At 43.2% G+C, this 26,306-nt stretch overlaps 1 protein-coding gene across 2 annotated transcripts in view; it reads left to right on the top strand.

Annotated features, from left to right (window-relative positions):
- LOC133968769 (ephrin type-B receptor 1-B) overlaps positions 1-26,306 on the top strand; it is a 152,982-nt gene that overhangs the window by 113,806 nt on the left and 12,870 nt on the right. The window contains exons 7-12 of one of the 2 annotated variants that reach the window (XM_062404955.1): positions 3,997-4,159; positions 6,646-6,754; positions 7,906-7,970; positions 13,840-13,962; positions 15,082-15,329; positions 16,257-16,472. In XM_062404955.1, coding sequence (XP_062260939.1) covers positions 3,997-4,159; positions 6,646-6,754; positions 7,906-7,970; positions 13,840-13,962; positions 15,082-15,329; positions 16,257-16,472 — 924 coding nt within the window. Of the gene's footprint in view, positions 1-3,996; positions 4,160-6,645; positions 6,755-7,905; positions 7,971-13,773; positions 13,963-15,081; positions 15,330-16,256; positions 16,473-26,306 lie in introns of both variants that reach the window. The other variant, XM_062404954.1, reaches the window with a different exon arrangement.

Below are 26,306 nucleotides of genomic sequence, written 5' to 3'. Positions count from 1 at the left end.
AAAGAGAGAGTGGAGCCAAGAGGGGCTGCGTGTATCAACTTTACATTGATATAGTCAAAGGAAAAGGGTAAACAATCAATATATGTCGCTCAGTGTTACTCTTCTGGGGTTGGCCTCTGATAAATCAATTTATTGGAAACACTAAGAAGTGTTCCAATTTGTTTTGTTCATTACGAAACTGTAGGATTTGGTCAGCTGACGGCCTTTCAATGCAACCTACTGTATTTACGTTCACAGAACATATGTACACAACCTGGCCTGGTCCTGCAGGTCTTAGCCCGTTCTCTCCCCTGATGTCATGCTTGCCCTGTGCAGCCAATGAAGGTGAAAGGACCACATGTCCCAGCCCATCTCAGAAAGTGGTCTGAGCGATCACATCTGAAATGCGTTGTTGACACGTTCTCACCTGCAGTGGACTTAAGTGTCCTGATGCTGACTCCAGGTCAGAACGGGACCAAAGAGTGAAAAGGAGATGGCTGCAAAGAACAAGTAAAACTGTTTGAAGGAGCTGCAGCAAATACATTTCCTTTCAAGTCATGTTTCGTCCTAACCCCTTTACCTCTAAGGTTAAGCTTTGCAGAATCACAATAGAAAGAAGATTATTTGCATCTTTTGTAACAATGTGTTGATTTACTTAATTCAAAAACCGTTTTTAGTGTCTTTATTTCTAAAAACAATTAAGACACTTAAACGTCATTAATAACAGATGATATCAGCATTGTAAGAGCATACAGAATAATTACCATCTTCTCTATCGTGAGATTATAATTCATGAGTTTATGATAATTATTTGCATTCGGTAAAAACCCATCGACTCTGTGAGCATTAAACTGTTCGCCCTATTCCCCCTTTTTCTATTTTACCTTAGGAAATACATTTTAATAAGGAGCATTAATGGGAAAGATTAATTTCTTTCATTTCCACTTTACAAACATAATGTGAGAATGTTCTCTCTCTCATACTCTCTTCCCCCCTTTGTGTGTGCGTCTGTTATTTGCATGCAGGCGTGTGTGTGAGCCTGTGAAGAGGACACATGGTCTCCCAACATGGCTGTCTGTGTGCCAGGTGGCCATGCTGTCCGTTTTGGGTGCTTGGCAGTTTTTGGAACACACATGCACACGGAAACACACACACACAGGCACATATCAAGGCAATTTAAGTTTATTTTAAAGTCCAATATAACATATAACGTCTCTGTGGCTTCACAGCCCGGCAACAGTGATGGGGTTTGACTTGTAAAGCTAACTCAAAGAAAACTTCGGGAAATATGGAGGAACATGGCAGTAAGTGGCAGAGAGGAAATTCAAAGAGAGCTCTGCTGTGTGCTGGCAGCGCAATGGCAAATGGGCAATTACTATAAATAAATGGAGTGTTTTAACAGGTAAGACCAAATACAAGCAAAGGAGTTGCAGCATTCCAACAATATGATTTGAATAGTTCCAGTGCTATTGTAGCAAGTCGAGTTCTCAGTCCTATACAATTTGGGCCAATAAAAAGTCCCAGATAAGTCCAGTGTCAGTTCTCAAAGTGGTACAGTAGATTATTTTTCAAAGTTAGGTTTATTAAGCTATCTGTTGAGGTAAATATAAAATATGTGTTTCTCACCGGCCTTCAGGAAATGAAAAGCATCTGTATTAAACGGCACCATTATTATAGTACAACCGTTCATGCTAAGTTTGTTTCCGTGATTTTTACCGAATGAGGCAGCAGCTAAACTCCCCACAGTGCCTCCTGTCTGTCACCTCTGGCAAGGCTTTTGATTGGCTGTTCTACCATCTGCCTGCCCACCTGCATCTCCGTCTTTATTTAGCAAGTTAGGGTGTGGTCCTCCTAATCCCCATTTGACCGGCAGCAGGAGAGGACCTCTCATGGCTGGAAGTCCCTCCTGGCTTGGCCTTTTGTTTGGCTATCCCTTAACCTGCTGCAGTGCCAAATGCCAGCTCATTTCTAAGTGGCAGATGTGGGACTGTGTGTGTTTGTGTGTGTGTGTCTCACATAATCCCTATTTGACTGGCAGCATGAAAGGACCATTCCTAGCTGGTGCTCCCTCAAGGGATGCTCCCCCGTTGGCGGTGTGCCATCTGTCTGCTCACCTGTCCTCCATTCAAACTCAACAGATGGGGGTGTGGTCCTGACTCCTGAGAAATGCAGAGTGACGGATAGCAGGCGCAGGCAAATCCTGACCCGGAGCAGTCCTTGCACACTCAACCGTGTCTTACACCAGATGAATAGGTGACAATGGTCCCAGTTCCTCATGGGACAATATGTCGCCTGCATCTCTTTGAAGACATAAGCCAAGGTTTAAATGTGAAGATTGAGAGTATTTTCACGGGTTGGAGAAAAGAAAGATTGTCTGATCCGATGTACCAAAGGTCCGTAGAATGATTGAACTCTCGAAACCAATTACATTCAGCATTCCATTAAAAAACATCTCTTTCCTCTCTGAGACAGAATGAATCCCTGTTGGTGCGACGCTCTCATCCCAAGCCCAGGCATTTGTCTTCATCAGGCCCAGAGTGTCCAATAAGAGCTAATGTGATTGCGCACATCATTACGTGTGGGAGGGGGGTGGATTTCATAACTGTGTTTACCTCGTGTGCTCAGTGACGGAGCAACCGGAATGATTCAATTACACCAATCAGATTGGATAATGATTTCGATGTGGGTTGCTTCTGCCTCGAGTTTCTTATCGCTTCCTGCCATCGTCTTCCATCCTCCTCCTTCCCTCGCTTCCTCAGAGCCGCTCTACTTTTTCCACTCCACATTGTTGGCAGCTCAGATTTGTTGATGTACTATAAGCTGTGGTCCAGCATTAAACATTATTTTTACCAAGCTTATAAACTGCCTTTTATTTACACAGTTTCACTGACACAGAGGATTTTGGCCCTTCCCTTTCAACTGCCCTCTCCCTCTCTACAGCGTGTCGGCTTGGAGCTGTCAGCAGCCTGCAGCAGTGGGTGTAGTGTAGGTGCAGTCTTATTTTCTGGCTGTCATATTCACTCTGGGTTCTAGGGAGGTGACAAGCCTAAGTAATTACTGATCCCCCATAGCAGATACCTCCAGCATGCCACAAGCTACACTCCAGCAGACTGCCTGACTGGCTCTCCAGAGCATGGAGAGGGACTGAGATACAGGATGTGGAGGGAAGGGTCAACGGTTCAAATCACACATTTAAATAAAAGATGGCTTCATGTATGCATTCATTCATACATGCATGAAAAGATGCAGTTGAACAGATGCAGATATTCAGACTCGACATCTGCATGGGCCTCTGTGAGGGTGAAAATCAAACGTTTCAAAGAGAACGTGACATAGAAAAGAGGGCAAATACCTAATTAGAACATTTAAACAAACAGCGATAGAATAAAGGATGTTTGTTCCATTTCGATGTCGTATTAAAAAAACCAACGTACTCCAGACAAACAAAACAAGAGGATTAAATGTTCAAAATACTTGCAACTAATTAAACTGCCTCGTAAAACACATCTGAAGTGGCAAACATGCAATGGGATGACTGCTCAGAAGTGCGTCTCTTTGTAATTTCCTTGAAATGATTGCCTTTAATCACCATATTGTGTATGCATGTTTCTGAATGAATAGGAGATAGTGTTTGTTTGTGTGATCGGTTTATTTTACACTGTGCACGATGGCACAACGTTTTGTATGAGGGATTCAAACCAAAGCCTTGTTTCAAAACTTTGGCCTAAAATGGGTTAACTAGACATCACAGTTTGACGAGGCCCTGAAAACCAGGTCTTTATAAGCATTTCACAATTTTTTCACAGTTCTTTATTTACTCTGCGATCCACTCTCATCTGTCGAGTGTTAAACTACTTCACTAATTCAGCCGACAGTGCCCATACTGAATTCATGGTTGTACAATGTTTCACAAGTTGTAGTTTTTTTACCAGGATTTCTGTGATTTAACACTTCCGCCCCGACAACGTCTCAGCAATTCAACTCTAACCTGCATCCCGTGTTTGTTGCTCTTTGCAGGACCATGCAGAGATTAACTCCACCATCCTGCGGAGCCAAACTAATACCGCACGTGTGGAGGGCCTCAGGCCGGGCACGGTCTACGTGGTGCAGGTGCGGGCACGGACTGTAGCCGGCTTTGGCAAATACAGCAGCAAGATGTGCTTCCAAACCCTCACAGATGGTAAGGATCGCCGAGCCAGGAGAAACAGCTCTCTGCGACTCCCTCTATCTTCCTCTGTCTTTTTCTCTCTCGCTCTCTCTCACACACACACACCCACACACACACACACACACACACACACACACACACACACACGGAAATGCATCCAAACTCTTTCTATCACTCTTGTCTGTCTTTGGTATTGCATTATTATTATTAGTAGGGGAGACAGAAGGGAAGCGTAATGTTTGATTGCACTTTCATTTCTACAGCAAAATTAATTTCCTTCATGGTCAGGTTTGTGTGTGAGTGTGTGTGTGTGTGTGTGTGTGTGTGTGTGTGTGTGTGTGTGTGTGCGCTTTGAATTTGTAGAATGCTGAGTGTCTTTCGTTTGCGCAACTAACTGTGCTTGATCCAAAATGCTTAGCTAATTGGTTTTTCACCCGGCCCTTCTGTTGCTGGAGCGCCGTCCCAGAATGCATAGCTGTGATTAGTAGTTGATGAGCAATTTTTTTTTTTTTGTTTTTGCCATTGGGTGGGGCTGAGATTGTTGGAGAGAGCGGGAAGGGCCTGAAGAGGAGCCGCAACACCTGTCGTACTGGCAATGTTATGGAACCATGTTAATCAATGCACTGTATGTGGAAGGAGGTAAGGGTGTCGATGGCCGGCGATGGAGGCTCTGCACCTCCTCATGAAGCGCGTCTCTGTGCCGTTGCCAGAGGAGTGGAACAGGGTGCAAGCGTGATTCAGTGGGGATGGATGGTTCACAGCTTGATTCCGTCTGGAGGGATTAAACATTTGACCGGACGTGTAACGATTTGTCAAAGCGCCGCCTCATTGTGACTTTCTGGACTACGAGCCCCGTTTTGCAACGTGAGGCCATTTAGTTCACGGTGCTCCGGAGGCGGCGGTGACATTTCCACATTGTGCCGCGTTAATGAACATGACGATGAAGGAGGCGATGATGATCTTGAAGGAGGGCAAGAAGAAGGGAAGGATAATAATGATGATGCAGGTGATTATCGTGGCTATTTACCTGCGCTCAACAGATGCAGCGGCGCAGTCACGGCCCTCTGCTCTCCCTCACGACTGCAAATGATCGCTCCCTCAGACGCGCGCCTGCTCACACAAACACTGTTTACGTCTCATCCGCTGGCTCGCCGCCACGGCACAACATCCGTCATGGCAATTAGCAGCAGATGCTGAGGAACTGCTGACAATCACACCCACGGCTCCACCTCCTGCCACTCTCCCAGTCTCATGGAGGCCCCACGTTGCCATACAAGCCTCTGTGCACCCCCCCCCCCCCCAACCGCCGCCGCCATGTCTTTTCTCAAAACATATAATCCCCTTTGTCCTCCTGTCAGCACGTTTTCATACACCTCCACAAGGTGTCCCTCTGCCAGCTCCGCGCACTCAAATTTCCCGCAAGCAGTGCAGACTTGATTGACAGGCGTGATGAAAAACACCAAGAGATTGGTCCATCGGCAAGATGACTGATGTGACGGCCCTGTGAAAGGCTGAGGCTTTAAGGATTAACTGATTGTAATGGGAGCCTATTTACCCCGTGGAACAGGTGGTTGTGAGATTTCTGTCCGTCAGCGAAAAAAGTCAGCACACCTGTGGGTGAACGGGGGGGGGAAGATTTCCCTCGACCCTCTCGCACCAAATATGCATCAAAAGAGAGGAGGGAGACAGTGTGTGAAACTTGAGTGACTGGGACATCAGTCACTCACTTTGCCTGTAACATACTTGATGGAAAAGCGCGTTACGAGTTAGAAATTTCTGTCACATTGCGTTTCCTCATAGATCCCGGGCTCCCGCGCTGCTCCGAAGATGCATTAGTTCTCCCTTTATCACTTTAATCCAATACGGGCCCCATTCTACACGGAAGATGGGACTTAGAAGCTGATTTGCCTGCAGCCGGCGAAATTGTGCATTTCTTTAACCAAAGTGTTTGCCGGTTGCAAAGTCCTTGGAAGACGGGGACACACAAAGAGAGGGGAGGATTCTGCCGTGTAGTGGTTTTAGGCTGAACCTGCGGCAGCCTGCTCTGGTTATGTGCATAAATCCGGTCTGGGCTGTGATTGGCAGTTGATGACTTTTTTTCAACACCTAAGAAATAACATTCCAAGGTGCATTTTCTTGTCTGTTCATTTCTGACAGGTATGTCAGACGAGATTGAAAGCTCCCCCCCCCCCCCCCCCCACACTCTTTCTAACCATCAGCCCTACACCTCTCTCTCACTTTCTCTGTCTCTCTCCTTGGTTTATCAAACACAACCTGTCAGCGAGTCTTGCTAAGGCTCACCGGATTTCAGTCACCACATCTCGGCAGAGAGATCTATATGTTCCCTTTATCCATCAGCACACCCAGACCTTTCTTTTGTGCCTCCTCTTCTTCCTCTCGCTCACATACGCAGCTCTAATAAACACAGTTGTGGTCCTGAGCCTTACCAAAGCCATGCTCAATGTCTGTCCGTCTATCTTCCCCTTTGTGTCACACAGACGACTTCAAGTCGGAGCTGAGGGAACAGCTTCCTCTGATCGCGGGGTCGGCTGCGGCAGGAGTCGTCTTCATCGTTTCCCTCGTGGCCATCTCCATCGTGTGCAGCAGGTAACCTTTACCTCTCTCTTAATACATGCAGAGTCATTGACTTCATTTCTGCAGTTTTTCCTTAAAAATTTACATTAATAAACTAAAACAGTCGTACTCAGGCAGCTTATTTCAGCCTATAAATCTCAACTACAAATTCAAAAGGTTTGTCATGAAAACAATGTCCTTAAAGCGGATTAAATTAATCCCAGCACCTTCCTCATTTCATGACTGGGATCTATAAATATGCTGATATGGCCCCGCCCCTGCCCGAATCTCTCACCTGCAGTTGAGGAGCCTTTTCCAGCCACAAGTTGACAGGATTGGATTTTGTTTATTCACTGCAGTCCAGTATAAACAAGACAATGAGCAGGATCGACATATTAACATTAACACCATTTCTATCCAATATTGCCCATCCTGTTCCAAAGAGAGACCGCAGCCCCGCATGAAGAAACATTTCTGTCATGACTCAATGAACCAGTTTTAAAAATCTAAATCTGATCATAAATGTTAAGCACATAAAACACTGTTTTGTGATGTCTGCTTTGATATATCTGGAAAATGCATCCAAACTAATCCGCTACCCAAACGAGATTTTGAATCCCCTGGTTAAACTCTTGCATCGCATGTGAGCTCCTGACGCATCTTCTTGTCGAGTATTAATAGAAATCAATTTGATGGAGAGTAAAGCCAAGTTGCCATGTTTGAAATGGAATATCCTATTCCATAGAGACCTCAACAATTACCACTTTGCCCTTTTAATTTACTTAAGTCAAGGCAATTTAATGTTGCCGGCAGTTTGTCACATTGTCACATTCCCTCCTTGCTCCGGTGTAGATATATGAAAGCGGAATTTTCTGCAGTGCTGTCTGCAAATTTGAGCAAGTAAAGTGTTCATCAAATGGGCCGGGGCTCTTTTGATGCCGAGGCAGAGGAGACGGATGAAAAGCAGAGAGATCCTATCGAGGTCTAATTAAAAATCAGCTCATTTTCATAAACTTAATTTACCATTGCTGTCCCCTCTGCAGCTGATTCACTGTTCAGCCACGTCATTTCCAGGCGATACAGAGAACCATGAACAGTAATAAGGCCTTGTTTACATTTCCTCTCATTGGATTGTACCTCAAGCTCTCTCTCTCTCTCTCTCTCAATACCCATTGCTCCCTCAGGAAAAGGGCGTACACCAAGGAGGCGGTGTACAGTGACAAGCTGCAACATTACAGCACAGGAAGAGGTGAGTTCGCCCTGACACTCAGATCACCATGATAGCTAGTGATTGGATTATTTTCCACGTTTGGCTCCAAATGTTGATTTGTTTTCATGACTCTTTTACACATGACTCTTCAACACATTTTGAACCCTCTGCACTGCACGTTTCATCTAAACATAAATATATTTTTGAGAAACACAATTCTGGGAGGGTCACTTTAACATTTTCTGCACACATTCATAAATCCTTGGCATAATAGCAACACAATTAGTTGGGCAGCCTCCTGAAATGCAAAGGATCTAAACATTTGACCCATCAGTTGACAGGTTCTTCTAGTCGAGCATTTGTTTTTTTCTTTCGTCAGCATGCAGTGTTTGCAGCCTGGGGACCAGGTTGTCCTCTGAAGTGGCTGCAGAGTGAGCGCTCCTCGCCTTCACATTACTCTCCAGGGTGAAATAGACAAACGCTATTGAGGGCGAAAACTGCTGCTGCACAGTTTCGATCTGTCGTTAGTAACAGTGAACGTTGCTGTCACCCTAAGTGTCCCACTTTCAAAAGATCTGGCACTTCAATAAAGCCTTGCTTGATAGTCTTTGTTAAAAACTAAAAGGGATGAATATTTTTATATTTATATTCAACATACATTTGTGATTTGAATGACACTTTTCTTAATCACGTCCAAGAGCCAAGCACTTTTATTCTATTCTTCAGTGTAACACTGTGGACCAATGGGTATTACCACTGTCATATGACGCCACTCACAGCCAGGGTTTAAATATAGGCTCAAAAGTAATATAGCATCCATCAACATTACTATCCATTACCATGTTTATTTTAATGCCAAAACTTCTGTAGCGTTAATATTTCAGAGTTTGTTCTGCCTAGGTGTAGCTTTGAGCTTTCTGAACACTATCTCCATATTTTATTTACATTTTCTACAACTTCATACCCTTTGTTTGTGGAGAACTTTGCAGTTGCCACAACATGTACACACTTCAATATGTGACATGTGCGTAATACGTTTACTTCTGCATACGACCCAGACGAAAATATGGTGAGGTATAAGAGAAAATATTTCTGGTCTCAGACGTCAGTGGATGTAAATGACATTTGCCTGTTTTTACACTGTGACACTGACTGGCAGTCATGTGTCAGGGCTTTACGATAGGAGTGATTGAGTCGAGCTTTAAGCACTCCCCTGTTGCTGACTGATGGAGGAGCCTGGTTGCACACACACACACATAATCTCAACACACGCACAAAAGGGTGTGCCATAAGTTTTGTACCTCGGATGAAAGCCCTATGTTCTGTCGACCCAGCAGTCTGAGAAGGGGGCTCACTCGAGGGGATTGGAGTTTTGTTGAGGCGAACACAGCGGAGCGTCTCAACACAGTCACTTTGTGTCACAGCCTCAGCAGCAGGCAGCTGGGGGCTCATTAAAACTACTGCGGACAGAAGAGTCAGCTTTGTCACCGGCTATCTTTTGAGGAAACAAAAATGCAATTAACAGAAGTGGTGAAAATAAACAAAAGATCACAGGCGTCTGCTGCTCTAATCATCGCATGCCTCATTTGAAATGAAGGGGAAATCAAATTCCGATAAGGGATCCTATTCATAGGTTTATTTCTTCAACGTGCAAACACTCGTGGATGGAGTAATCCCCCCCCCCTACCCCAGGATGCATTGTTGTCTTCTATTCTTTCGAGATTTGACTGACAGTTTGGTAATTACAGTATTCAACCCAACAATAAAAAAGCGCCACTCAGTCAATTGTTTGGGACGAATCTCCCCAAAATGCGGCGCTGGCTTTCACCCAGCAGCTCATTGTTCCAGCTGCTGCCGCACGCATGAGGCGATGTCTCGTTGTCTCCAGGGATGCTGCTCGTACTGTAACTTCAGTAGGTCTTGGGCAGTAAAGCAATATAAATAATAATCACAAAAATAACTTTCATCAATAACAATACGACAAAGGTAGACTGAGGCGATGTAACATCATTGATCTACCTCAGATTTGTAAAATGCTTTCCTAGTCTTCATGTGAATACCATTCTCTGGATTAAGAATGGTTAAAGACCACAACCTTCAATCAGGAGCAAAAAAAACTGTCTCTGACCTTAGAGGAAATAATAACGTGACATTCAGCGTGATAATTATCGACATGCACTGATACAAGGTACTGATACGGAACCCTCTGGACCAAATCACAATGCAGATTTTTGTGCCTAACATGAACACCACCGCACATGCCAGAGTCAAAATAATTGGTTATGTACATTTTATTAACTGTTTTGCACCCAATTAGATTATGTATTCATATTATATAGCATTCATATTTAAGTTAACCATACTTAGAATAAACAATTAATATGTAAAATTTCTACTTCAAATTTGCCTGAGCAAGAAAAAAATACATTATTTTCATTGACCATTGTTTTTTTTAAAGGAAAAATTATGCGATTTGTCTCTGCTTAGGATAATTGAGCATCCTTGTTAGAGAAAATCCAAACGATCCCAAACCCTGGCCTGATACAAAAATCTTTATGTTGATATACTGTCATGAACACACATTCAATTCCCACAGATCAAACGCTGCTTTTTTTAATTGGCAGTATCAGCAGTGCTCATCGTGTTGCACACACCTCATTGCCTCTGAGCATGTACACTTTTTCTCAGTAGGCCTATTCCTTTCCACTCTTTCCCGTAAATCAACAGCCTGTCAACATCAGCTAATTAACAGAGAGACATTTTGTGGCATGTTGACTGTATGCCCTAATGCTTCTCCGCATATCACATCACATCGTAAATCACAATTGTTCGAACCCAGTTTGTCACTTTGTTGCCTCAGCTGTTGTTTGTGCTTCAGCATCTGCTGCTCGCACTGAATTAGAATCAGATTCAAAGGCCCATTTAACAGGTATGGTTATGGTTCAATGACAAATACGTTTGCGTGAAGTAATTTTTTCAACTTTCCACTTCACAACACATTTCTGCATGTGAATTTGAGGACTTAGCCAAGACATAAAATGAACTGATGATCATCTATAGATCTGTCTTTGCCCTTCATCACGGATTAGAGGTCATCCCCTTTAGTGCTGATGAGAATTGTATCTTTCCAAAGTGAAGCAACCACAGGCCTGATTAAACCCACACAAACATTTCTCTGTCTGTACCAATGTGACTGTTAATCCCAGTTAAATTTTAGATCCCTTTTGTGATTTCCATATAATAAGCCACACAGTGCCACTGACAAATGCTTTTTCTAACATCAGAGAGTGGATAATTAGTTTGTGTTTAGGAAGTAAACTCAGCTCATTATATTCAGAGAGCCACAGAAAAGATTAGTGTGCATCTTGGACCGACGGGAAATGGGAAAGTGGTCACTATAGGCGCACAGTGGCCTGTAACTGCTTATGTTAATTTCTCAAAGTCGATAAGCCTATAAAACATATAATTACTATCTACAGAAATTGCTAAATCACAAATAATGTCAGGCAAAAGAAATAAGACTTAATTACGTCGCCTTGGTGAAAGTCTAACATATGAAAGAGTTCCTTTAATTTAAAAAGATGAGCATTTATGAAGCCACTGTTTCACTATAAGACATTGCTGTTTGTCTTTAAGCAACATGTAAATTCCGTGTAGTAGGACCAGTAATGTGATTGAACCCACTGCCAGTAATGGATTAATGTAGGAATTACTGCTGTACGGTTGATTTGTGGATACATTAGGGACATTCAGTAAACAAGCAGGGCAGAGTTATAGCAGGGTAACTGTTGGACATTGGTGAAAATAACATGGTTAAGTGCAGTGGAGTAAACTAGATTTTGTAAGGCCAGTCAACTTAATTCTTAACCGTTCAAATTATTAGGGTTTTATAGCTCAAGGATTTTGTTGACATTTATAGTCCAAATTACCTGAATTACTCAATCCATTCATTCGACCTTCAAATTTAGATAGGTATGAAATTATAGTATTTGTTGAATGCCCTTAAGCCATCGCAGCAGCTGTGCTTTGTCCCAACTAAAAATAGAACTGACGTTTGGTCATATTTGCTTCATACACTCAGATGAAGGAATAATGAAATATTAAGGGAGGAATCAATTTTTCATCTGATGGCCATAAAAAGAGGAGTCCAGTTAACCAGGTCCGTGCACGAGGGAGGGAGAGGGATAAACTGTTTGCATTTTAAATTATACATGAAAGTGGGCTCCGAACAGTGAATTAGAAAGTAATGACTTCACGCAAGTATGTGTACACGGACGCACGCTGTGCATGTGTGCTCGAGATCTTGAGTTTCAAGTGTTTGTTGTTGCTGCACTGCTTGAGGTCCCCGCAAAAATTATAAGTCTCAGCCAGTGGTGCTGCCGAGCGAGCGGCATGGCGACACTGTCAACAGAATGACTTTATGGAACGCAGAGCTGATTAACTTGAATCCAATCTGTACAGAATCTCTAATGAGCAATTACATTCACACACACAGGGTTCAAGACAATTAGCGTTATAACTAGAATCAGCCTTTGGTCGAGAGCGAGGTGAGGCACCTTGATCCCTCTAAGACCAGACCTTATCCTCCTCCCCTCTCCTGAGACCCCTCCCCCGCTCTGTGTGGCTTATGCAAATGAGCAGGCGCAAATTGACTTGATGGAGATGGGTTTATTCCAATCATAGCTGCCAAGGTTTTGACTGAGCAGCTCCGGGAAAGAAGGCTGCCCTTTTGTGTCAGTGTAGAAATTATGATTTGACGTCTGTTTACTCGCTGTAATGTCTGTCTTGTGGCAGCGTGTATTGAATTTGTTTACCACTGTTTTTTCGGCGGTCTCCCCCTCCCGGTCTGTTGAGTCAGAAAATTTGTCCTCTGTTTGCAGACATCTCCCGTCTGTGAACTGAGCTCACCTATCGCAGAACGACATAAAAAGCTAGTTGATAGCACGGCGGTTTATCTCTTTATGAGCTCCTATAGGGAGAGGCTGTGGGGAAATTGGTTCTACAACAATCAAAGAGCAGAGACTGCTGGGGTAAGGGATAAAGGGTAAAAAGAAAATCGGTCTACATTTTACTCTCTACATACCCTCGTCCCTCCCTCTATCCTTTCATCTTTCCCCTCTGTCTGTCCATATTTTCTGGTCGGTTTCCCCATTAAAAGTATTGTATAAGAAAACCTCCATTTTCTTGTTTGCACTACTTGCAACTGATGCTGGTCCAACAATCATCCAACTATACTATTTTTTTGCCTGCAGTATGCATTACTATTCATTTAGAAAAAAGTAGTGCTCCTTTCTGGTCCAATGAGTAAGTTATCATCATTTACAGCTGTTGTGTAGTTGTTTGTAGTAATTGTGAGTAATGTTGTGTCACACTATAGACCCATTTACACAGCCTGTTCGGGTTGGGTTTATTCTGCCTTGCCATTATGTATTAAAAGGTAAAAAGACAAGATGGAGGATGCATTGATGTTCTGCCTTAATGTGGGTTAAGGTGGGATGTAGTGACAGAGCTAGATCTATGTCTGTGTAAAAGGGAGATCAGCATGGATGCAGATGCAGGTGTATTACACGTTACACCTCAGAGTTTAGAACTCTGGCATACTCTCTGAAATCACACACTGGGGTGACATTATGCTGGCTTTGTTCCATTCACTCTAAACAAGCACAGGAGGCAAAACAAAGGGTTTGCTAATGGCAATGTAGCACAATCTCTGTATCAAAAGGGCCTCATGATACAAGCAGGAACAATTGCATTCAATCATCAGTACTACATGACAGAAAGACAAAAAAAAAAGAGCAGTTTCTTCTTGTGGAAAGCTCATTGAGCACTTTGGTTGTTCTAGAACTCTCTTTGCGAGCCGACATGTCTAACTGCCCCTCCCCACTGGGCTGCCCGACCCACTTCTCAGGCTCCCCGGGGATGAAGATCTACATCGACCCCTTTACCTACGAAGACCCCAACGAGGCCGTGCGGGAATTTGCCAAGGAGATTGACGTCTCCACTGTCAAGATCGAGGAAGTCATTGGTGCAGGTATGGTGGATGGATGTAAAGGAACAATATCTGTGTGTGTGTGTGTGTGTGTGTGTGTGTGTGTGTGTGTTTTTGTGTGTGTATGCAAGGTGAATTGTGAATGACAATTGCTATATTTTCATGCATTAGCTCTTAGGTTCTTTTGTGCAAACATGTTAAGCCTGAATCTGTGCAAGGTCAAAAAGTCCATCTCCTCTGGCCACCACATTAGGTGGAGACATGTGAAGGCCTCCTGTCAAGTGCAGCAGCAGCATATAGGCCAGCTACCCTGGGACGCGATGGCATTACGACGAACTCGAGCCTTGCAGCCTATTCCCAGTGCTTCTCTGTTTTTGGATCCTATTAGGGTTGCTCTCTCACATATTCTGCCTTACATCATCCCTTTTCACTTACTTTACATAGAAAATAGATGCTGCTTTCTGTCTTCAGCTGTCTATTTCCAACGTGTTGTTTTCCTCTGTACCAAACACCAATTTTTTTTTTTGGGACATCAGGAAGGCCATGCTGATTCCATATTTGTTGGCTCCTACATAGGCTAAAATAGTCCTGGTAATGAGACTGGGCCTGGAACAGCTCCTGTGGATTGGCCTACTCAGCAAGCTAGGTGTGAGGAAGTGACAGAGATAGGACAGGAGTAAGGATGCAGGGGGACTTACTAATTAAAGGTTTCCGTTTTTGTTGATTTCACCATGTGGTGCCTCTGCAGGACATCGACTTGGTGATAATTAATTAAAAGACTTCCAGATATTTACCAGATAGTGCTTGCCTGTTGTTCTTTGTGAAGCAAATATGAAGACACTTGGCAGGCGTTTAAGACAGATGACTACTGTGAGTTAGAGGAGCCAACACCGGTAAAAAATATCATGAAGGAGCAACACTACAGCATTATTGGAAAACACTCATGCTTGATATAGACTAAATCCAGATCTATAATAGCTCTTTGGGTAATATTTCTGCCCAGGGACACAAGGATGCAAATAAGCTTGATAAATGAATAGATTTAGATCTAATCAACTCGACTAAGCTTTTGTGTGATCACAGTTTCATTATGAAAAATAGACCGGCTCTTGCTTTTTGACAGAGCAGCCACTCTGCACCCTCCCTCTACTTCCCTCTTAGGTGAGTTCGGCGAGGTGTACAAGGGCCGTCTGAAGCTGCCGGGTAAAAGGGAAATTTATGTCGCCATCAAGACCTTGAAGGCAGGCTACGTCGATAAGCAGAGACGGGACTTCCTGTCCGAGGCGTCAATCATGGGCCAGTTCGACCACCCCAACATTATCCGTCTGGAGGGTGTCGTCACAAAGAGCCGTCCTGTCATGATTGTCACAGAGTTTATGGAGAATGGCGCTCTCGACTCGTTCCTCAGGGTGAGTAATTCTTCATAAAAACATGCATGTACTATGTCATACAAAGTCGGAAACAGGCGGTTGAATAGAAACCTTTTGCGTTACGGGAGTGAGACGCTAATTGGAAATAAATCATTAAAATCATAAAATGGAGTTCATGCAGAGAATCCCCCCTGATACAAATTGGAATGAGCCGTCGTAATATATCCAGCATTAGCGGCGTATATGTTTCATGACAATTACCGTGGATTCTGTATCAGGATTTAATTTCTCTATTACTGCCTCTAACTATTAATGGACTCTTCACCTTTTCTTTTAAAGTCCGGATTGAGCAGACGTACAGCTCAATCAATATTCAACTTGCTTTTTTCCTTCTTCAATCGCATGGATTGGTGTTCCATTCAACTTTGATCTAGGGTGGGTTTAAAGGGGCTCTTTGAAGTTGGCTTTGCTAACCGCCACATCCGACTTGTGTTTCCATCGATCTCCTTCACCCTCTTATTTGTAACTGTGTTACGGGGTCCTCAAAGCTCATTCTTCAGAGCGTTCACATAGTGGAAGGGGCTCCATACGTGGATGTTGGGGAGATGGATGCCTTCATGACTGAACGGAATAATGCTCTTACACCTACGTGAACAATAATGTGTCATTGCATTTGGTCTATTTAATACAAGTATAGTCTTCCTCTGGATATGAAAGCAACGATTACGAAAGAGCTCAAAATGGCAATTTTTTATTGACGAAGAAAAAGTGCCATTTCTTTGACCCTGATATTTACAACCTTCAATACTGGAGTCTTTTGTTAACATTACAGCTATAAATCACTAGTGAACCAACATAATAAGTTAGTTATCATTAAAAGCTGGTATGTTAGTATTTGCGGGGAAAAAATCATGCCAAATGTACGCTCCAGCTAACCATTCATTTGGGTTCCTGTCTGTTCTACAGCAAAATGATGGTCAGTTTACCGTGATCCAGTTGGTGGGAATGATGCGTGGGATCTCAGCAGGGATGAAGTACCTCTCAGAAATTAACTACGTCCATCGCGACCTGGCAGCACGAAACATTTTGGTCAACAGCAACCTGGTGTGTAAGGTCTCCGACTTTGGCCTGTCACGCTACCTACAGGATGACACGTCTGATCCCAGCTATACCAGCTCTCTGGTGAGTACTTGCAAAGCTCGTCTTTCATTCTGCCGGAGTGCCATGAATAACATTATCACTTGTATTCATCGAGTGTTTATCTGCATGTGATTTATGTGATGTCCAATCATTTTTCCTATTGACCTCTTCAGCAGTTCAGAAAACATAATTTACCAGATTAATCAGTTTTGCTTCTTTCTGACACCGTCTCATTCTGTTTGAAGGTCTTGGAAACCTTTCACCTTTTCAGTGCCTTTCATTTTTTATGAGCTGTCTCTATCTTCTCTCTCATTCTCCTTCGCTTCTCTTTCTTTACACTCTGCAAGTCACGGACCGAGGTCTGTCACATCTTCATTAGTGTGGAGACAAGTCTCCTCTGGGAAGGCTCCTCTCTAGTTGACATGCCCAGAGTGCAGAGAAACCAAAGGGCATTGCGGCCTCTCAAACTGACAGCTCTTCCCCTCCCTTCTCTCTCTCTCTCACTCCTCATTCATTATTACTGGGGCATCATGGGAGGCTTTGGCTCCTCATTAACTCCTCCACACTACAGATCTGTAATTATTAGCAGCTGTCGTTAGTTCATCTTCTGCCTCTCCTCTTCCTAATTCAAAACACACTTTTACACCCTCACAAACACACGGCGCAGGTCATTAGGACTCCCGGCATGCCTAAGTGTGTGTGAGTGTTCTTATTTGTGTGTTGTGAGTGTGTGCGTGCATGCGCACATAAACAAGTGTAGATGCATGTTTTTCTCTGTGTGGGTGGTTGTGCGCAGACACGTGTATGTGTCTGGAATCACCTCATTGATTCTCTTGTGCAAATTAACTTGTTTTATTGCTGTGGCGTTGGGAGTCAAGAAAACACTCAAGAATTATGTGAGAAATCTGGCCATTAGAGGACATGGACCATGTTCCTTTTGTTATTTGGCCCAAACATATCCTTTTTTTATTGTGAAACACAATAAAGCTCAAATATAAATATACATAAGTCCTATTTTGCAAGTTGCTAAGCAGAGATTTTGACTCAAGTCACATAACTTTGACTTGAGTCAGACTTAACTTAAAAAGACTACCAATGACTGATCACCAACCTATCACCAATGACTCATGCCTACCCTTTGATCCTTTTGACTTGAAAATACTTTATACCTCACACAAAGCCCAAAGATTGAAAAGCATACGATTCAAAAAATGCATCACATATCAGCTATTATCTGAATCAACTGATTTTACGACTGCTCATTCTCAGCATGTCAACACTTTAGCCAGATCCACAACAACATCCAATCAAGTTGTAGCAGAGAACCACAAAGAACTAATGGTACAAAGCTTAAAAAAAAATACAAAGAATGGAAGGAGTGGCTAATACTACAAGTTAATGTTAAGCTAGCATTCATTTAACAGCTCAGGAACGTTGCCAGCTACATAGTTATACAAGGTAGGAAACTATTTTGCAATCCATTGTGTTGACTAACTTGTGACAAAACAATGACTTGGAACTCAATCTGTCCTGGTTGCCTCCAGTGGCTCCACACAACCTCTGCCAGCCCTGACAAGGAACAAATATATTCACTTGGTTCTTAAAGCCGCCTCAGGGGCTCTGGACATGATTCACCCTATACACTGAAGTGAATGTACAGCATGATGAAAGCTTTGTACATACTATGAATAAATATGAATACATTATGAATATATTATGCTATAAAAAGTGCCTATTTTCGGAGAAGCTTCAAAAATATTACAACACATGCAAAAGTGAAGATCAAAAGCTCGCCGTCAGCCTGTGAGTCAGTGCTGACCCAGGTACGAAAAAGAGAGTTCTCAAAATAATTTGTCTTTATCTAAATATAGGTGAAAAAAAAACCCAACCATATACTTTATATCAACTCTATTTTAACCTTCGCGGTAAAGCTCAGGTGCAAACTGCTTTCTGCCAGAATACGTGTCATTCAGAGACACACATGTACAGTCTGCTTGAGCCTATAGGGAGGCTAGCGATTGGCAGGAGATGCTAGCCCAGGTGTGAACAGGAAGTGTCATTGGGGCCAGAGGGGATATGACCTCACGCTGGTTTGGCTGAGAGCTAATTGTTCCCCAGGAATAGCTTGCTTTGTATGCTTGACTCCTGTGGAGAAACCTTTGCTGAATAGGTTTTTATTTGGCAGCAAAGAGGATCAGCTCGTCTGTTGTTCGTGCCGCTGAGCTTGCTAATAATACAGGTTGTAAAAGGTGGGGACAGGATTATAGATTGTACTCAGCATTTTGATGTTGTTTAATACAGACAATCTCCTTGAGGGCATTTTCTGGACAGTCGATAGAGCAGGTGAGGTTTGAAGCCTGAGCCTGTTTGTCGGTTAAACACTCAAGTGCATTTGTTTCCGATGGCGTGTTTCCTTTTTTTCAAAGTAGAGATTTTTTTTTCTGAGCACGACAAAGCTTTGGCTGCGTTTATTATCACGTCTTATTATCGTGAGGATAACATCTTCAGCTCCACTGCTATTTCTATTCCTTCCAAATCAAGAGAGCCGTTCCATTCATATCCCATCACATCCCAAGGCTTATTCCATCAAAATGCCAGCTAAGTTTGTAAGTAAGAAGTAACGTTATCAGCGAAGAAGTAGTCAAGTTCAGAAGTATTTGGACAGGTATAACATGTTGTTCTTCAGGCTCCTGCAGTTCAAAATAGTAATTGGACACTTGGCTATTAAATGTCTCTTGGGCAGCTGGTTGTTCTTTCAGTGTGGTTGTGTACAAAAAACTCACATGGCTCAGATATAACTGATACAAAGAAAGACGAGGGTGGCATACAGCCTCGTAGACGAAGGAGCAAAAGTCATGAAAATGATTCGCATGATGAAGACAATTCCATTATGACTGCAGAGCAAGTTGAGAAAGCTCTCCGTGAAGTTGGCGTACAGGTTTCTTTGCCAACGATGAAGGGAAGACTTCAGGACCACGACCGCAGAGGATTCACCACAAGATGTAAACCCCTGTTGAGCTTCAGAAGAAGAAAAGCCAGGCCGCACTTCACAAAGACACACAAAGAAACTGATGGAGGTCTGGAGCTAGACCAGTTCTGAAAGTGCATGGAGTGATGAAACAAGAATCAACCCTAAGGAAATAGTGAAGAAAAAGGAAAACCTCATGCCCCAAAGCCACCACGTGTTTCAATCATTTATATATACCAGTGGAGCTGTGATACTGGTATCACTGCTGACAAACAACAGAATGAATTCGATGTTATACAGGAGCGTGTGTGCTCAGATTTAGACGAATGTATCTCGTTGGATGAAATTTCAGAGTTTAGCAGAACACCAGAGCTTTTCAAGGAGAGGCGGTGGAGAGTCCTCGACCGGCTGACCTGATCGCAGTCCAGCTGAGCAGCGGTCCATGTAGTGAAGACCAGATTAAAGGCACAGAGACAAGCTGGAGCTAAGGGTGGCTGCAGCGAAACTCTGGGAGAGCATCACCAGGGATGATACAAAGTGTCTGCTGTGTGTATGTATGTGTGTGAAAGACTTCAGGCGGTAACTGACTGCAAAGGATTGAAAAAGATTGTATTATACTTAATGTGTATCTGTCAAATTCCTTTTCGAAACCCTTACAAACTTTGCACAGTGTGTTTGAAGAGTTATATCTCCAACAGTTCATTTTACATTGACGGAAAAAATCACTCAAATAAGAGACTTGGCACTTAAATGTAGCATTAAGTACATTACTTGAATGCGCTGAAGCTCACAGCCTGAAAACCCAAAAATGTGTTATCAGCCTTGAATTTACATATTAGTACAATTCATAAAGATTTAGCTAATGTAACTACAAACCTTCATGTCCCTTGTCTTGTCCTGAAGCTTTCGGAACAAGCAGACGTGTGTATGAAGGTGTGTCGCGGTCCTCAGGTCCTGTACAGGATCCTATAATGTAATTAAACCCCGCCAGTGCCCTTAACTCCATGATCTCTTATGCTATGCCACTAACCAATCAGCGAGCAAGGCTGTTGTGGCAGACAAGGCCGAGGGAATCGGGGAAATTAAATTGCGCTGACGTGCAGTGATTTACATCACCGTCGACCTCCTCCTCGAGCGAGTTAATCACCTCCTTCCCTCTACTGCTTTTCTAATTTTTCACTCCAATTCCAGTGCCTGTGGTGTGGTGCTGGATGTATGGTCGGGGGACACACTGGTTATTTTGTAAACTCTGGAAGTGGGTTCATTCCGGAGCATTGTTGTGGACGTTTCAGACAGAAGGAGGCTGTCCTCCCTCACTGTTGGCCGCTCACCAAAAGTCGAGATTAATGAGGCTCACAGGACAATGCTTGGACCTTCTAAGGTGATGTCCGCTAATTACCGTAAATACTGTGACGACAGCGTGTTTTGTTTTAGACCCAGCATTCTTGTCTTCGTGTTTGCGTCACTTCCTCATTATACACACACGGTTGCATAGCTCAAGAAAATGGCCCAAATGCACATAACAAGGTTAGGTAAGATGTGAGCGATCCTGATGACCTGACAAAAGACAGGATGGATTTCTGAACACTTGGCGGACCAGGAGGACGTCTATATCACTCTTTTTATTCACCATTCCATCTATCTAAGGAGCCACCCATCCATGCATCCATTCATCTATATTTCCTTCTGTCTCCTGCTGCCGTCCTGTTCTTTCCATTTCAAGGCTTTTCCCGCTGCAAATAAATGTGCGTTGGAACGGCACGCTCAGTGTCGATGTGACAAACGATGAGTCGAGTTGTTGCAGCCGTGACGGGTCAGATGTTTTACTGTGAGTGAAAGTCAGAGATCGGGGCATCAGTCACTGTGGGTTGATGCACGGCCAAAATAAGGATGCGTAAATAGGGAGGGTGTGTGTGCGTGGATATGTTTGTGTGTGTCAAGTCTATAACAGCTTCCTATCATGCCCTCAGGGCCCTAGAGAAGAGGGCAGGTATGGGTCAAGAGTTTCTGCTGGTGCCTCAGCTGACGATGTGGAAAAGCTGTCATTGCCTTGCATGTCACACAGTATGTGATGTATGTTATGACTGAGTGGGGCCTGCATGTATGTCGTGAGAAGTATGTGTTTGTGTGCTGTGGTTCTAGATAAGAACACATATGTCCCCTCGGTGTCGTTACATGTTTGTTTGTGATTGTGTGTGTTCGCGTGTGTGTGTGTGTGTTTTTTCCGATTGTTTGTGTGATTGAGGCTGAGAGGGGTTGAAAGGTGAGGTGACACAGAGCCAGTAACAAAGCTCATCCGTCAAATCCCAGTGACCTGAGTGACATTCTCTCAGCTCCGCTCCAGTGCGCGCACCACGCCGAACGCACTGTTGTTTCTGTCATTTGTCTGTTTTCTATTTGCATCACCACCCCACCCCACCGCAACCCTCTCTTTCTGGCTTCGGGCCCATGCACTTTTTTTGGGCTCGTCTGTTGAACTTGCTGTGGAATATTTATGCACTGTACTGCAAGTTAAGGGGACAGGGAGTAAACGAGAAGTGTTATTGGAACGCGTCCACGTGAACCTGGCCAAAGCACAAACAAAGGGGACTTTCCACGAACGCGAACTACGCTAAACCTGCGATAATATATAAACCAGCAGACTTTCCACACCTCATCTCACTCCGGTCCATACGCCAAACCACACAACATGACTCACACCTTAAAATGTCCCAATATCACAACCATTTCCAAGTTTATACACACAAACAACAAATTTAGCAAAATGTGCGTCCAGGCGTATTCAAAGAATACAACAGTTGCTTCCACAAGGCGATAACAGACTCATCTTAAATACTTAAATACAGATCTCACATTTCTTTTGTAGTTCACAATAAATCATAAGCCAATTTCACCCAAACATCCACAATAATAGATGCATCTCTTTGTTATATTCAAATATTTCATTTCTCAGTGAAGGTGAAGAGAAAGATGAAACCATGGGATTCTCTTTGATGCTGTGCAGCAGTCATTCTCCCGCAATAATTCTACAATCAACAACTAGGTTCACTGTAGGCTATTTCCGATGTTCAAAAACTACCTTTGAGTCCACATCTATCAGTGTGGATCCAAAATAAATGTCCTGTCTTTGTGTTTTATACTTGAAAACAACAGAAAATCACTATAATGTTTTCTCTGATATCTCCAAACGTTGACGGCTGGATCTGAATTATATCCCTGAGATGTGCAGAGGAAATATCCAGCTGTTTTCCACTTTTCTCTTTTAAGCTTGATTTATTTTTATAAGTAGAGCATCTAGATATGTTCAAACTTTCCTACACAGATTGTCACTTCCCTAGCCTTCGTTAAGTGTGAGTCACAAGTGCACTGACCGAGTGTGATCCCCAGCTGGCTTCCTGTTTAAGTGCCAAACTGCAGGCTCTGCTGCTGGGCATCTAACCCCCCAAACGCCCAGTCAAGACTGTAGCAGCATCCTCAACATCCCACCTCACCCTTCGGTTTATTTTATTTTAATCTCTTAGTTTTGAATTTGAAACCAATTAAGATGTTTCCAGGCTAATTTTATTCATATGGTTGAGTTTAATTTGCTCAGTCTCAAGATAAATGAAGCTGCAGAAAATATCCAGGAATTTAAATTAACATTGAGGACGTTACAGGTTCTGAAAAAATAGAAAAAAGAACAACATTATCCATCCCTGCGTCAAAGAAAGAGCCTCCACACAAAATGACTCCACCTTGATTTATACCTTCTGTCATGTTTGCCAGAGGCAGTATAAGGTGGGCATTGATTAGCCATCTGTGGCTGTTGGACCGCATTTGCATTGAAGCCGGTTTCACAATAAGGTTGTTTGTGTACAAGGGAAATAAGGGATATCTTCTCTGATGGTGAGCCTGTATAGAAATAAAAACAAAAGTCATACCCTACTGCAGAGTCACAAAATATAAATTAAATTGGTGGGCTTTGATAAATGTTTTCGTAGTCTGTTACAAATACAAAAACCAAGAGTATGGAATTGAAGGTTTGAAGGATCATTTTAAAAATAGGTGAAACATTTTCTGCAAATTAAATTCTGATGCAAAATTACAACCAAAACCACAACTTTCTGATCTCCAGCCTCCATCACTAGAATAATAAAATTAATTTTTCTTTATCGCTTTATTTTGATTTTACCTCCAGCAGCAGCTGACATTATTTCTGAAACAGGATCATAAAGCTGCAGACACAAGGTGCAAGGCAATATAAAGTGTACACATTTAAATCTTGATTGCGATTTCATTATCCAGAAGTAGAGCGGGAGGCTATTCGTGGTGTACAGAAATGTTTTGCTCCACTCTGTTATGTGCCCACGCAGTGAATTCAAAAAGTGAACCCATACTGCGTGGGAAGATCAATTTCTGATTCATTTTTGGAATTCCTCAGTTAATCAAATCTAAAACACGAAAAGGCTGTAAAGTTCACTTTTAAGTCTGTAGAACACCAAACAAAACATAGTCTTCCCTTTGAGTTAAGCATGACTTTACTTAATCTACTGTGAAAGACCAGCGTCTTTTTCTTCGCCAGACATTCCCATGGGTGTCTGAGTAACCAACGTCACTGTCACCAGCCACCTCTCTTTTTTTTTTCCTCATCTCTGTCTGTCACTCTTCCTCTCTCAGCCTCTCCCTCCATCGCCTCCTCTCTTTCTCATTCTCTTCAGGGCAGACATCCAGGGCAGGCCGTGGCTCTCAGGATTTCATTAAAAGGATGTTGATGGAGCACTCTCCCCGTCCTAAGTAAATGTGCTCGAGTCCATTTGAGGGCACATTGTTTGGAAATGGATTACTGAAGTTGGAAGGAGTGAAGGGAAGGAGAGGAGGGAATGGGGGAGGGTAGAGGTCACACATTTCACTCTCAGATGAAGGAGAAAGTTTGTTTGGTATCTCTAGATGTCTTCTGGGAAGTGATCAGGCGGAATAAAGACAAGACCAAACACTGGACTGGACTGAATTGGTGATTATGGTACTTGAAAGGTAGATTTGCTTGTCCTGCAGCAGCCAGTCAGTGACAGTCCATGTGACTTTACAGATTTGAAAAAGATATATATATATATATATATATATATATATATCAAACTCAGACCGGGAGAAAACAACATAATTGGTTTCGTGAACAGAAATTACGTATGTGTTTATTTGCATATGCAGCAGGGAAGTGTGGTCCAATCACAAGTGGTCACAGGAGACCCATTCAGGACACAGTTTCCTGGCAGATGTGGACAGACGTGTGTAGAGTTCACCACTTGTGATCTGATCTCTCAGGACAAATGTTAGTACCAGGTCTGAACATGTCCAGTGCAGAGGCAGAGCAAGTCATTGTAAAGACATGACAGGTGTTTCATATCCTTGCTACTTGGTCTCTACACACAAACACACACACACCTATCGGCCAAGGGACCACAACGCACACCACCAAGTACACACATTACCAGGCCACCACATGTTTATCGTCAATCTTTCAGACCTGGCTGTCACAGCGGCACAGTCTTCTCACCGTGCTACTTCCTAACCTGACAGACCTGACACATCAGCGTGGCAGTCGCACTCCCGGACGCACCGCCACAGCTGTCAAAACTGGTCACCACCTGTCAGCGGCAGTCACAACCAGGCGGAACCAGTCACAAGCCGTAACCTCATTTAGGCGACATACAAGGCACACCACACCACACACCTGTGTCTCCTCAAGGTGTCATGGAGGTGTTCTCCACGTGGAGGACATGGGAAGCAACAGAAAGAAAGAAATAGTGATAAATGTGACTTGTGATTGGACTGTCGCTGTCCAATCAGATTAAGGTGTAAAGAAAAGGTCAAGATGAGCCTCACACACACTATGTGGTAGCTGTGAGTGCTGAGTTGTTTCCACTCTCTTCTTAACAGATTTTTCACACTTTGAGGTTTTTTCTTACTAATGTAAATCTTTTTTTCACAGGTACAAAATTAAATCTCAACCAGATTTGTACTTTTTCACATATAAGCTAAAAATCCTACTGACCCTAATATGAGCATTTACCGAGTTGGATATATATGGTATTTAAATAGTTTTTAAAAAAAAAAGAAAAAGAAGGTGCCTGCGCATGTGCTACGAGTGCACATCAGCAAACGAGAGGTCAGCAGGAAAGCTTCCCCACGAGGGTTTTAGCTCCATGTGGATAAGTGAAGTCGTGCAACAGGTGGGGGGGGCACCTCTGTGTGACAAAACCGATGCTGTAGCCAATACAGATCAAACCTAACACCAGAATTCAAACTATGCATCTGCCGAACCGTTAACACTGCATTCACAGTCAACCACCGTGGCCACATGTATTATGATTAGCGTGCACTTTACAGTAGTGACAGTGAGCAAGGGCACAACCTGCTGCTGTTAGTTTCATGGAGGAGATGAGGGGCACTTAACACAGAAGAAATGAGGTTTGAGATGATTGGAGAGCTGAAAGACCAGAGGCAGTTGAGACCTGGTCAAGATTGAATGTCAGAAGAACAATTGAGTCAACGCCATCCTCCCCTGACACCGTGCTGCTCCATTCCATCCACTTACACTTCCGCAGCCATATACAAGCACCAATTATTTGTGTCATTTCCATTAAAAGTAGGTTTCCCATTTAATTCTACCTGCTGCAACCTAAGCCCAAAACACAGACCTGGCAACCCTGACGCAAGACTCTGTGACAAGCAACCGAGAAAATAAGGCATGAGTGAGCACGTAGGAAGGGTTAAGTCTTGTATCATGTGCATATGCCTGATTCTAATACATGCAGGTTTTGAGACACAATTGGTAAATGGGGGGGAAACGTATTTTTCGCCATCACGACACATTTATTTCAAGTTGTCACGCTCTCATGAGCACTCGATTTTCAATCATTGTGAAAACACTT

The sequence above is a fragment of the Platichthys flesus genome, chromosome 14 (assembly GCF_949316205.1).
Source record: "Platichthys flesus chromosome 14, fPlaFle2.1, whole genome shotgun sequence".
NCBI classification, from domain to species: Eukaryota; Metazoa; Chordata; class Actinopteri; order Pleuronectiformes; family Pleuronectidae; genus Platichthys; species Platichthys flesus.
This window is presented reverse-complemented; position numbering and strand designations above follow the sequence as displayed.